At 43.1% G+C, this 13,665-nt stretch overlaps 1 protein-coding gene across 2 annotated transcripts in view; it reads left to right on the top strand.

The window, feature by feature from the left end:
• Positions 1-12,918, top strand: part of LOC108237637 (inactive dipeptidyl peptidase 10) — a 33,726-nt gene extending 20,808 nt beyond the window's left edge. Inside the window, exons 10-25 of one of the 2 annotated variants that reach the window (XM_017419207.3) lie at positions 1,008-1,105; positions 1,308-1,431; positions 1,790-1,831; positions 1,913-2,017; positions 6,226-6,317; positions 6,784-6,831; positions 8,463-8,581; positions 8,673-8,720; positions 8,965-9,063; positions 9,258-9,324; positions 9,494-9,688; positions 9,765-9,819; positions 10,493-10,592; positions 10,722-10,780; positions 11,344-11,416; positions 11,520-12,918. In XM_017419207.3, coding sequence (XP_017274696.1) covers positions 1,008-1,105; positions 1,308-1,431; positions 1,790-1,831; positions 1,913-2,017; positions 6,226-6,317; positions 6,784-6,831; positions 8,463-8,581; positions 8,673-8,720; positions 8,965-9,063; positions 9,258-9,324; positions 9,494-9,688; positions 9,765-9,819; positions 10,493-10,592; positions 10,722-10,780; positions 11,344-11,416; positions 11,520-11,743 — 1,548 coding nt within the window. In that variant the 3' untranslated portion in view covers positions 11,744-12,918. Of the gene's footprint in view, positions 1-1,007; positions 1,106-1,307; positions 1,432-1,789; positions 1,832-1,912; positions 2,018-6,225; positions 6,318-6,783; positions 6,832-8,462; positions 8,582-8,672; positions 8,721-8,964; positions 9,064-9,257; positions 9,325-9,493; positions 9,689-9,764; positions 9,866-10,492; positions 10,593-10,721; positions 10,781-11,343; positions 11,417-11,519 lie in introns of those variants that run through there. The other variant, XR_005233524.1, reaches the window with a different exon arrangement.
• The last annotated feature ends 747 nt before the right edge of the window (positions 12,919-13,665 follow it).

Genomic DNA, 13,665 nt, shown 5'->3' on the forward strand with positions numbered 1-13,665 from the left:
CGACTTTTAATATTTGTGAACTTTACACTATTTGAATTATTTAACTTTATTTACAAACATTTTCACCACATAAATACATCTTCAGTTCCTTCAGAAACATTATTCTTTAGGAGCATACGAGATCTATTTTGTCTTCTTCTGCTCATTTTAGCTTTTAGCCATGGATTTGTTGATTTTATGTTTTATTTATGATTTTGCAACATTTGTGCTCATTTTAACTTTTAGCCACAATATTGGTAATTCTGGCTTTTAGCTACAGTTTAACTACACTTAGCTTTTAGCTCCTGTTTTCTTTTTCATTTTAGCTTTTAGCCACGGTTTTGCATATTTTAGCAGGTAGTTTAAGCTTCTGTTCTGCTTAGTTGAACTTCACCCATTCAGTGAACAAGTCACTCAGCTCTCAGAGCTCACACTGAATGTCTCTCGTCTCATTTCTTTTTCGTTTCATCGTTTGAAACGTGGCCTCTTCTGTAACTACCTCCAGTTCACGGCTACCTCGCTTCAGCTGCTCTGCTTGTCGTTTTTATCACAGTCTGTGTTTGTTAGCGTTTATGTGCTTGTGTGATCCACAGGAGAAACCTAACCTCGTTGCCCACAGTGAATCTGAGGTGAAATGTAATATCACAGTTAAACTCTTTATTTGTTTCATAGTTGCTAAACTTGTCCCAAATGTCCAAAGTCAGATTTGTAAACCCAGAAAGGCTCGAGAAGAGGTTTCTTCTTTTGGTAGCAAATATAACCAATGACAGTTTCAGTGCTTATAAAATAAGCGAGAGTGTCTGTTATGAAAAACACCCGAACAGTTACCATTAAAAGATGCTACCTTTATCGTAGATTCAACTTGAAAATGATTGTTAGGATGTTCAGCTATGTAAGACCTGGGGAAGGAGTGATGGTGTCTGCAGTGGGAGCAGCGAGTTGCTCTAAACAGATTTGTCAGAGTTTGCTCTAAACATTGTTTATTGGCTAATTATTATTATTTCCCCCCCCCTTCCATGTGCTGACAGGCCGGCTCTGGTATCCCATCAGTCGGCCTGTTCGTAGTGAACCTGTACGGTCCAGCTCACACTCTGGAGATGCTGCCTCCCGACTCCCTCAGAGCCAGGTACATCTCCGGGAATATAGAATAAACCTCAATGAGCTCCGACAGCACCTGTCAGAGGCACTTACTCATTTGCACATACCACTCGCTGTCACCTGCTGCTTTTTTAAAACTTTTTTTTTTCTTTTTTTTAGTATTCCCCGTACACAGCTGTCGGTTGCTATTCCCACGTTCCACTTTCTGCATTGTTTCTTTCTCCCCCCAGAGAAAGCTACATCTCCATGGTGACCTGGATCAGCAGCACCAGGCTGGCAGTGCGCTGGCTCAACCGGGCCCAGAACCAATCAGTGCTCTGCGTGTGCGAGGCCACCACGGGGGCATGTTTGGAGGTGAGCCTCGGTCGCCCGTTCCACATTAGTAATCTGAAAGGCTCCTCCTGCAATTTGCAGCCTTAATAGAATTTTATATCATTCACGCAGCCGTGGGAGTCAAAATTGATTTTTTTTTTTTTGAGGCTCCCAAATTTGCACTGGCTGATTAATATTAGAGGTCATTCGCTGCATGAAAAGAACTGTTAGTGATGTACCTCGCCGCTTCTTATTATTTTGGGGAAACTCTGCAGTTATTCGCTTCATGTCGATGCAGTTTTAAATCATTAAAAAGCAACAATGAATTTGATTAAAACTTGTTAGTCAAAGTCACCGTAAGCGTTGATGACGTGTTACTCCTTTTTTGCCTGCGTCACAGAAGCACAAAATGACCATGGACATCATGCAGAACCAGCGGCAGGTAGGTGCCACTCGTGCTTTCTGAAGCGCGTCACCTCGGTCGCCGCCGCCTGCCTTTGAACCGAGCGCTTTGTGTCGACAGGAGGTGCCGCTGTTCACGTCGGACGGCTCCGTTTTTTACACCATACTGCCTGCAAAGCAAGGCGCTCGTGGAGAGTTTCACCACATCGCTGGACTTTCAGCTCAGGTCAGTTTATTTATTTTACTGTTTTTTTAAGTGTTTTTTTAGACAAAAGCGATAACCCTCCAACTATGGGGTGTCTCGTTAAACTGTAATTACGGAGCCTAGAAGCTGGGTGGGGAGCTGTGTGTGGAAAACTTATGCAGGTGCTGCTGATCAGATGTATTGATGACCTGATCATCATCAGTGTGAGCGCCTCTGTAGAAGCAGGAGTTTTGTCAGTTTGCTGCTCTGCATACAGGTGTGTGTTAACACAACGCCAAGGCGGAAAGACATCAGCAATGATCTTAGAGAAGCAGCTGTTGCTGCCCATCAGTCTGATAACGGTTAAAGGTCATTTCCAAATAGGTGGAAAACATTTAAAACAGCTGCCAATCTTCCCAGAAGTGGGCATCCCAGCAACTTCACACCCAAGGTCAGACCGGGCGATGCTCAGAGAAATGACAAAAAAATGAAAAACACCCAGGAGCTCCATCTCAGACTCTACAGGCTTCAGCTAGCAGGTCAAAGGTTAAGGTTTGACAGGACAGCGAGAAAAAGACCAAACAAGTATGACTTTCTTGGAAAGGTTGCAGCAGAAAGCCTCTTATCTCTAAAAACAACACGGCAGCATGACTTAGGCTTACAAAGTTTCATCTGAATGAACCACAAGACTCCTGGACCAATGTTCTTTGGACACATGAGACGTGTCAGCTCAAACACCTCAGACCAGCTGTCAGACATGGTGGTGGAGGAGTGATGGGGCAGTCGTTGAGTCGATCGTGAACTCCTCCATAGATTAAAGGATTCTCGACTCAGATCACATCCAAACACAGAAACGAATCTGCAACAGAATGACTGCAGCAGTCCAGTCAGAGTCCAGGCCTCAGCCTGACCGACATGCTGTGGTGGGGCCTGAAGAGAGCTCAGCAGAAGCTACCGTGTTTTCCGGACTATAAGGCGCACTAAAAAGCCTTCAGTTTTCTCAAAAAGCAACAGTGCGCCTTATAATCCAGAGTGCCTTATATATGTAAGAAGTCGTAATGTTTTAGTACGACTTTGGTGAACTACAAAGCTGCGCCGCTTGCAGCATTAAGGCTCAGTTATAGTCGAGCAGGGCTCCGTGCACGGACCTGAGCGAGCGTTGGAGGCGTTTATACTTGACGCTTACGTTGGCACAGTATTCTTCCGTGAGTTTTGAACAGCACTGAAATCGTTCATTTTAAACAGAGCGCGATGGCGTGCACGGTCCAAGCCAAGTTACAAAAATTAGGAGGTGCACGACGAGGCGCCTTATAGTCCGGTGTGCCTTATGTATGACAAAAGTTTGAAAATAGACCATTCATTGACAGCGAGTCTTATAATCCAGTGCGCCCTGTAGTGCGGAAAATACAGTAATGGCTGCAAACCTCAATCAACTGAAGCAACGTTGTAAAAAAGAATGGGCCAAAATGAATCCAGAACTGTCTGATAAGGTCATATAGTGAAGAAAACAGCTACTTCGATGTATTTCTGCCTGAAGAGGTTCTACAAGCTGCTGAATCATGAGGTAGACCTAGTTTTGCCCACACCTTTGATTTTTTCATTTTCTCTGTTTTTGTTGAATAATAATGACACGGTGGACATTTTGTTGTGTGTTTTTGTTTACTTAAGGTTCAATTTGAATCATTTTAAACCTCGTTGTTATTATTTCCTGACAGATAAAACCCTAGAACTGACAGAGGGTGAACTTTCTTCTTTTTTGATCATATAAATAATTGCTTCAAACCTAATGATCGTCTCCAGACTTGTTTTTTCTTAGAAAAATTCTGATCCTTTTCTGGAGGAGTTCAGCTCATGTCAGTATTACAGCCGGTCAGAACTATGTGTACGGGTGTGTACGAAATTTTAAAATACTTGCAGGAAAAAAAAAACGCTAATGAAACCATTAATTATTCAGTATTCTAAAATAATATTTAAAGGTATTGATTATAACCCAATGATTTTTAAACAGTGGATTTAATAAGATTAAACAGAGAGATGGTTAAAGAAGAGAAGCTCTAAAGTTTTTTTTTTTAAAGTTAAGTAAAAGTTTGATGCATTTTTGCTGTGAGTCAATAAGGTTTTATTTTTCTCTGTTTAGATTCTGCTCAGGCCTCTTTTTATTAGTCCAATTTTATCTTTTTATTTTTTAAACCATTCCTTTGTGATGTTGAATGCGCATTTTAGAGCGTCATCCTGATGAGAAATTCAAGAATTTTACCTCAAACCCTGATTTCTACAACCCCTTAACACATATATGGGTGATTTTCTAAATTCATGAATACTTTGCACACATTTAAAGCCGTCAGTTTCAAAAAGGGGGGGTTCCAAAATGCAGGAAATTGGATTTTAGCATTTTCCAGGTCTGAAGAAGTGTGGACCAAAAAACAAAAAATAGGAAAAAATTTAGAAAAAAAATCTTTTTGTTCCCATACTATCCCCTTTTCAAAAAAGATAAAAATCTAAAGATCTAAAAAAAAAAAATCTCAACCATTCTCAGTGTATTTCACTATGAGCATAGTTCTTAAAAATGAGCTTTTACTTCATTTGTTACAAGTTTTGAGTCTTTGGCTTTTGAGTTACTGACTTACACACACACACACACACACACACACACACACACACACGTCTGATCACACACTCGAGGCTTCACAGATAGATGTTACTCAGGTGATAGAACAGCTTTTTAAAAAGTGGGAAACCTGTAATCAGAGTTTTTTTTCCTTTTTTAAGATAGTGTTTGCAGTTTACATATCCACTTAAAAGACGAGGGATGAAAGTCAGAAAGACAGAGTCCATGTGTGTGAATGAGAGGGAGGCAGGTGGAGCAGAGAGACTACAAGGAGGTCAGAGGTCACAAAGGGGCAGGACTTCAAGGACTTAGGGTCCACTGTCCAGGAAAACAGGGAGTGTGGTAAAGAGGTGAAGAAGAGAGTCCAGGCAGATTTGTGACAAAAGGGTGGCAGCAAAGGTCAAAGGGAAGGTTTACAGACAGTGGTGAGAGCAGCCATGTTGTTTGGTTTGGAGACAGTGGGACGGACAAAAATACAGGAGACAGAACTGGAAGTGACAGAGCTGAAGATGTTGAGGTTCTCCTTGGGAGGGACAAGGATGGACAGGATTAGGAATGAGGACATCAGAGGTAGAGCACAGGTTGAAGGACTGGGAGATAAAGTTAGAGATGGTTTGGACATGTGCAGAGGAGGGACAGTGGGTATATTGGTAGAAGGAGGTTAGAGACAAAAATGAGATATATGGACACAGTTAGTTAGAGAGGACATGGAGGTAGTTGGAGTGAGGACAGAGGACGCAGAAGACAGAGTTAGACAGAGGAAGATGCCCTGAAAGGGGAACAGCTGAAAGAAAAAGAAGTTTGCAGTTTAAACATGATAAAGCCAGAGCAGTGTAGAAAGATCTGCTGTAACTTTATAATAAACCCGTATATAGATGGTAGAAATGGAGCCCAAGAAACCAAAAAGGTACACAGAGTCACTGTCTGATTCAGTGTGAAGATGCTATACTCTGACAGTAATCTCCAGTTTCTCCTTCTTTGCTCCGACCTCATCCGAAGCCTCCTGAAAACAACATAAAGTGCAGAAATGGTTGGAAATAATCTTTTACCCTTTTTAGCTTCTCTGTTTCCAGATAACAGGTGTGTTTGTCACCCCTGGGTGATCATGGTGCCGTCAGTGATGGGATGTTCGGGGGGAGGGGTTGGCACTGAAACTCAGATGATATGATTGAAATATTTGAACAAAAAACAAAAATGGCTTTTCTTACTTTTTAGTATTTTTAAAGATATTGTTAATTGATTATTACTCAAAGGTGGTCATAATCCTGATCTGATCAGCTTATGCTGCGCAAACTGTTTTTTTTTTTTAAATGGGATGCTCTTTAAGGAAAAAGGAGGAATGATGAGATTTTTTTTTTCTTTAAATCAAAAATACCTGTGTGGCGTCAGTTGGATCATCCCACATCCATTTTTTTTCTTTTTTTGCTGTCTCTCTGTTATATAAAACATAGATATCTAATTTAAAATTATCCTTTTCACCCTGAACCACCAGTGTCTTGATTAAATCTCTCAACCTTTTCCTTCTGGTTGCCACCCTCTGACAGGAACTTGCTGTAGCGCTGTACCTATTTTTACTCGTGTGTGTGTGTGTGTGTGTGTGTGTGTTTCACGCTCTCCGTCTCTGTGTCTCTGTGTAACGCAGCCCGCCATCCCCTCCGTCCCTCCTCGCTTCTTCACGTCGGGGAGCTGGGACGTCGCCTCGCTCTGCGCCTTGGACGAGACGGCCGGGAAAATGTATGTGAGCGCCACGGAGCGTGGAGAGCCATCCCCGCCATCCAACCCCCCCCTCCCATCAGAATCTCACAGCCGCAGGCGGCGAGGGCAGAGCTCCGGGTCGTTTTCGTTCCTAAGACCATCACCGCCTGCTGTAAATCGAAAGCAATGACTCTAAAGAGGTCAAAGGTCAACTTTAGGATTAGTCAGGAAGAGCAGATTGTTACCTAAACCTGCCTTCATCTTGCAGGGGGGCATAAATCCCACGTGAAGCGGGCAAAGACAGCCCCGCTGTAAATCTAGACTCTGGTACAGCAGGGAAAACTCAACGTGACTGACGTAGCGAGGCGCTCTCCGATGTAACCGGAGCTCGTTAGAAAAAGGGCCGAAGGATGTGAACAGGAAACTGACGCGTGTTAGATGTTTCACATTAAAGGACGACGTTAGTGTCTGAGTAACGTGGTGTGTGTCTGTGTCTCGCCATCAGCTATTTCCTGAGCGCAGAGGAATCCAGGCAGAGCCGACACCTGTACAGGTACGGAATGATGGGGAACTCTTTCCGTCTTTCTGACGTGCTAAATCATTCAGTTCCAGAGGAGATGGACATCCCCAGTGACGCGTCTTCAAGAGTTAAAACTGCCCTCTTCTTATTGGAACTCTGACAGGCAAATCCCTGCAAATCATTTGGGAAAATGTGATTATTTTGTTATAAATCTCATCATTCGGGTCACAAATGCTGTGTTTACTGGGATTTAAGTCAAACTGGAGTGATTTTTCCTTCCATAGACATTATTTATAGACACAGTAGAAATAAAAATGGAAACAAATGCAAAAGTGACAAAATGTCTGCACCTAATATCTGAATCCAACAGTTCTATATCTGAATGGTCATTTTGACCGGTGACAACTAGAAGAAGTAAAAACAGATTAGATTAGGATTTGGGATTATTTCTTGATTTGCCATCAAGCAGGGTTGGCAGTACATTTAAATCCATAAATTGGATTTCAAATAGTTTTAAAATATAGTTTTAATACTCCTCTAATTGAATGAAGCTGGCATTTCTTTAAGGGATGCACATCGCCCACCACCTTACGTGCCAAAGTTTTAAACAACGAGCTTGCACAATCTGTTCGTGTTTAGAGTCTGTGTTGGGCATGACTCTCAGCTACTACCACACCAAGATTTAGTTCCGTTTCTGTAAAAGCGACCGAGTTATAGCCATATGTGTTTGCCAAATTTGATTAGCTGTGGTGGACATCTTGAATCAGATTGATTCCAAAAGTTAATCAGCTGTAGATGTACATCCAATGATTAATTTCAGAGAGTTTTATTAAAATTTGTTCAGTGGTATATGAAATATTTTGCTAACAGACAGGATTTATTCCGACAGTTATTGCAAGGGGTTTAAGCAAAGACCATGCCCAATCTGTTAGCAATAAGAGTATGTGTTGGGGGTGACTTTCAGTTACTACCACAACAAATTTTACCTCAGTAGCTATAAAAGACTGCTATTTTTATACTTGCTAAATTCAATTAACTGTGGCAGCCATCTTGAATCAGATTGATTACAAAAGTTAATCAGTTGTAGATGCACACCCAGTGATGACTTTCTAAGAGTTTAGTAGAAATCCGTCTTGTGGTTTGTGGAATATTTTGCTAACAGACAGACGTGGTTGACCCCAACAGGCAGTACCAAAGTTTTAAGGAACGACCTCGCACAATTTGCCAACGTTAAAAATATGTGCTGGGGATACCTCTCAGCTACGATCACGCCAAATCTGAGTTCACGGCTTGTAGAATTCACTGACTTGTGGCCACTTATCTGTTTGCTGATATTGATCAGCTGCGGCGGCCATGTGGACTCAAGTTGACTCCGAAAGCTAATCAGCTGTAGAAGTCCATCCAGCCATTACTTCCTGAGAGTTTCGTTAGAATTTGTCCACTGGTTCATGAGATATTTTGCTAACAGACACTCGCACAACCTTGCCTTTTTTCCTGATCTGTTTCAGCTTACATAGATATTGTTCGGACTTTAAGAAGTGGCTCGTTTTCATGGCTAGCCTTCATCAACTTGACGGAAGATCTATTCTGTTTCAGAATTGGTATTGTTTTGTTTTTTTATGTACATTATTCTCAGTAACCTTTCTTGTTTTGTGCTCCCAAAGTGTGGACCTGAAAGGAGTGTTTCAGCACCAGTGCATCTCATGTGACCTCATCGAGGGATGTGGCTTCTTCAAGGCCGTTTTCAGCCCCAACCAGACTCACTTCACCCTCTACTGTTTGGGTAAGTCCCCCACGCTGAGCGGTGCTTCATCAGGACGGTGTCACGCTGCTCGCTCAGTCTGACAGTGTTCTTATTTTTACCCCCCCCCCAGGCCCGGGAGTCCCTAAAGTGACGGTCCACAACACGAAGGACCCCTCCAGTGAGCGTTACACACTGCATGTGTGTTTAGTGCTCAGGCTGTCTGCAGTTTCAGCGCGCAGCCTGCAGAGGGCGATGTTTAGGAACAGCCCAATTGGACGTGATTTATTCCTTTAAACGTCAACACTGCCACCTGTCTGTGGCTCTCGGCTAGAGCTGTCAGCGTGGTCATAATGAGAGTTTAATCCTGTCTGTGTTGGTGTTGTGAATAAAGCTGTGGTGTTTCCTGAACGCATCCCGTGTAGGATATGTCATCCTGGAGGACAACGGGCCTCTGGCTAAAGCTCTGGAGGAGAAGAAGCTCCCCGAGACTCGGTTCATGACCATCCAGGCAGACAACCACGGTACGACACAACCAGCACCACGCTGTATTTTTTTTTTTTAATTCTGTTTATTTTGTATCCTGTCACGGTTGAGTCTAAGTCGTGTTCTGAGATTGCCCGTCAGCGTTTTTCTCTAAAAACCGAGATTCTATCAGCGGCAAGAATGTGAGACTTGAAAAGCGAGAACATCAGCCTCATATGTTTGCTTCCAATAGATCTGCAGCTGAAGCTTTGTCTGCCTCAGGGCTACGAGGCCAACCTGCTCCCGCTCCTTGTCATTGTGTAAGTGTCACCGAACAGGCAGACGAAAACACCGCTAAAACCTATAACTCTCACATGTTTCAAAAACAGACCACACCTACGAGTCACAGGTCGTGAATCACAGTTAGCCGACTCATGTGAACTTGATGTTTCTGTCACCACGCCTGCGTGTTTGTTCCCCGCGCCTCAGCGACGGCACCCCCGGGAGCCAGTCGGCGACCGAGGAGTTCGCCCTGGACTGGCCCCAGGTCCTCTGCAGTGCGCACAGCGTGGCCCTGGCCTGGGTGGACGGCCGCAGCGGGGTCGGGCGCGGACAGAGGGCCGTCGCCGTCGACCCACGGAAGCTGGGCTCGCTGAGAGTCAAAGACTACCTGGGCGTCATAGAGTCAGTACGGTCAGACAGTCGTACGCCGCTGCTTGTCTTGCACGCGTGTCGCTAAAGAGCTCCTGTGACTCCGCAGGTTGCTGATGCGGCTGCCTTACATCGACGACCGACGGATAGCTCTCTATGGAAAGGTTGGGACAGCGTCAAACACTTTACCCGTTGTTCAGATCTTTTGAAGTAAGGCTCTGTGGAAAGGTTAGGAACTCCTAACACCTTCAGCAGCTCTCTGAATGAGCTCATATTTGGAGAAATGTAAACGACTTACGATTAACTGAGCTAACAGCTGGCCGTGGTGCGGTCTTACCCTCACAGATTAGCTGCAAACTCACAATTTGTCATAATGGTTCATGGGAAATCAATTTTACAAACCTTTACATTGCTTTTGACTTCGCATTATAGTGTTAGTTAAATAGATTCCTATGGTTATTTGCACACACGCGTAGCAGCAGCAGCTAGCATTAGCCACTCTGATGCAACCTGAAGCACTTCAGGCAGAAAGATCAAACTTCTACGTGTAATTTGAAACTGATGACCAATGTTTGCATGAACCGCCGATGAAAACGGTTGAAGATTAAAGTTGTTTCGAGACGGAAATGATCCCCTCCGGTCTGGATCAGATTAGCCGTTAGCTTGTTGAGCTTGGTGAAAAATTAAACACTATGTCACCAAAACTGAGGTCGTTCAACGAGCTATCTCCAGGGAAGATGTTGTTTTTAACGTTTCCACAGAAATTTTCTTTTAACTTATCGAAGTTGAACTTATCGAAGCTGCGGCGCCTTTAACCCTCTTTGTTTCCCACGACAGGCATTTGGCGGCTATCTATCTCTCAAAATGCTGGCTGCCACAGAGAAGCTCTTTCAGTGCGCGGCAGCTGTGGCACCAATAACCGACTTCAGGCTTTATAGTGAGTTGGGATCCCGCCACTAAATATTTGCATAAAGTCACCATAAACTGGGCGTAAAACTCAGATGCGTTTGGGAAATTAAAGTTATCTTTTACACTCTGTTTTTTTTTTTTTTCTTCTTTCTTTTAGGCGCTGCCTTTTCAGAAAGGTATCTTGGCCTTCCGGCGAAAGAGGAGCATGCTTACTCGGTGAGAGTCCGAGGCGCCCTGTGAAATATTCGGTTGTCAGTGGATTTATGTTCAGCTGCAAGATTAATCACATAAAACCAGAGCTTGGTTCTTCATTGCTGGCAGTAAGTCGGGCTCGTTTCCGGTGAGAGTTGGACTCCGCCAAGGTTGCCCTTTGTCACAGATTCTGTTCATAACCTTTACGGACAGAATTTCTAGGCGTAGCCAAGGTGTAGAGGCGATCCGTTTTGGTGACCTTAGGATTGCATTTCTGCTTTTTGCAGATGATGTGGCCCTATTGGCTTCATCGTTGCAGTAAACTGCTCAGAAATGGCTCAAAGAGCTCCTGTGTTCATGGTACACTTAATGAGAACTGCTTTAATGAACTTCTGTACATAACATTCACTGCAGTTCAGCTGGGCAAACCACTCCAAAAATAGTGATACAGCTTAAAATTTCTGTTTTAAAACAAAAACTGAACATTGTCTGTGTCAGCTGGGTTCTTGTTGCAGGTTTGTTTAAGCTGGCAGACTCGTGGCCAATAAAGGATTCATAAACCAGAGTTTTGTTCTTTTGTTTTTCAGACTGCCTCTGTCCTTGAAGAGGTGAACAAGCTAAAAGACGAGAACTTCCTGATTGTACACGGAACGGCGGATGGTGAGTTTTTCTTCTTTTTAGGCACATTTGTCATTTAAGAGGCACATTTCTGCAGCAGCTTTGCATCCAAACTCGTACGTTCCGTGTGTCTCGTCGCCCAAAGCCAGGGTCCACTTCCAGCACAGTGCCGAGCTCCTGAGCCGGCTGGTGAAGGCGGAGGCCAACTACTCCCTGCAGCTGTACCCGGACGCGGGCCACGTCCTCCGAGAGCCCCACAGCGTGCAACACTTCCAGCGGACAGTGGCAAACTACCTCCAGACCTGCCTGAAGCACAGCGCCCTTCTAGAGCTCCCTGAGGATGACGAGGACGAGGAGGAAGATGACTGATCGACCCGCCCCCTCATGTTTCACTCGTTCTGCAAGGACTCTCGGAGAGGACCCACACGCCGTGTTATGCATCACCTCGGGTCAGGTTACCAGGCACAAGAGCAGAGCTGAGTGGGGACCAAAACCATGACATCACCTCCTGTAACTTCCGGACGAACGGACGTGCTGTATAAAAGTGTCGCGCACAATTACTTCTGCTGTTTTTTTTCTTGTACGTCAGAGGCCCGGTTCGTTTACAAAATTCACCTCACATGACGCAGACTAGACGGCCACCGATTCAGCAAAAAAGAAGAAAAAAAAGGTTTACGAAGATTCAAAAACATGCATGTCGTCATGGCTGCATGATCTTTGCATTTTGAGCATTTTCTTTTCCCAGGTGTCGAATTTTGCCCTGAAAAAAAGGGGGAGGGGCAAACTCTGCCAACAGCCGGGAATGCTGCTTGCAAACTTCGAAAATACGTATCGATTCCACTGAATAAAAAGCTCATCAAACACATTTATCGACTGCAATACTGCCTGAGGTTTGCCAACAGGATTTTGACATAAATCAGCTGCACACGAGTCTCTTCAGAATGAGGTCAGATTTACAGCATTAAATATTTAGGACGGCTCCGAGGCATAAGATGTTAATCTCACACTTTAAGGGTACTCTTTTTATTTGCCAGTGGCCTCTTCAATCCTGCATGAAGTCAGTAAATGAAAAAAGAAAAAAGAACTGAGCTATTTTAATATTTTCATAATGTGTTCCTGGCTTCCAAAAACTTGAATGAAACATAAGCATCATTCTCAATGTGCCAAATTACATTTTGTGGATTTTATCCAGCAGGTTTGTTTGCATTGTATGATTATTAACAATGAATATGCAACTGGGATGCAACTGAAACTATTTATACCACTTTTCCGATTCAAAAGTGATTGCAAGAACTTGTCGGTGTCCTGTGTACTGTATTTGGAAGTGATATTTCTGTTTTGATACATGGTGGCATTTTCAGCATTTATCGTGTATTGTAGAATTAAATCATTTCTTTGGACAAACCGTTCAGGCATTGTGTTGCAGTTCAGCCGGACTATCAGACGTGCATGCAGTAGGTTTGAAAAGAGCGACTGACTTCAGGAAACCAGCTACTTTCTTCTTTTTGTATTTCCTCCCCAGTCCTTGAAAATAAAAGATGGAAGTTTTGGTTTTACAGAGGAAATGATTTCTTTATCACAGCAGTCTATCAGGACACGTTGGAGCACGAGCACAGGAAAATACTGTCACGCCAAATTATATGTACTTTTCTCCACATTTTTTCTATACATTTTATGCAATCAAACTACTTCTGCATACTTTGTGAGGTTTTTTTTTAGCATTACCTATTTCAAAACATTTAGCTCATTCAGGAAATTGGTGCTTGACTTTTGGTTCTTGTAACTTTTATACTTTTTAACATATAACTTTATTTCTTAATAGAAATACACTGAGATAAAGATTGCTCTCTTAGAAATCTTGGTCTTATGCTACTTTTAGATTTTAGCTACCATTTTGCTGCTTTTAGCTAGCCTTTTGCTAGTTGTAGTTTCTGTGAGCATTTTCATACTAGTTAGTATTTTATTACTTTTACCTAGCTAGCTTTTTACTACTTTCTGACCTTTAGCAAGCCTTTTTGATACTTTTAGCCACCCTTCTTCTAATTAAGCTTTTAGCTAGCCTTAAGCTAATTTTACTTAGCCTTATGCTTTTATTTTAGCGAACATTTTGCTAGCCTTTTTCTACTTTAGCTTTTAGCCAACCTTTTGCTACTTTTAACTTCAAGCTACTGTTTGCTACTTTTAGCTAGCCTTTTGTTACTTTTAGCTTTTTGCTACTATTAGCTTGAGTTTAGTTACACTTAGCTTTTAGCTAATGTTCTGCTTCTTTTAGCTGTAATATTTCAGTTTCA

The sequence above is a fragment of the Kryptolebias marmoratus genome, linkage group LG8 (genome assembly GCF_001649575.2).
Source record: "Kryptolebias marmoratus isolate JLee-2015 linkage group LG8, ASM164957v2, whole genome shotgun sequence".
NCBI classification, from domain to species: Eukaryota; Metazoa; Chordata; class Actinopteri; order Cyprinodontiformes; family Rivulidae; genus Kryptolebias; species Kryptolebias marmoratus.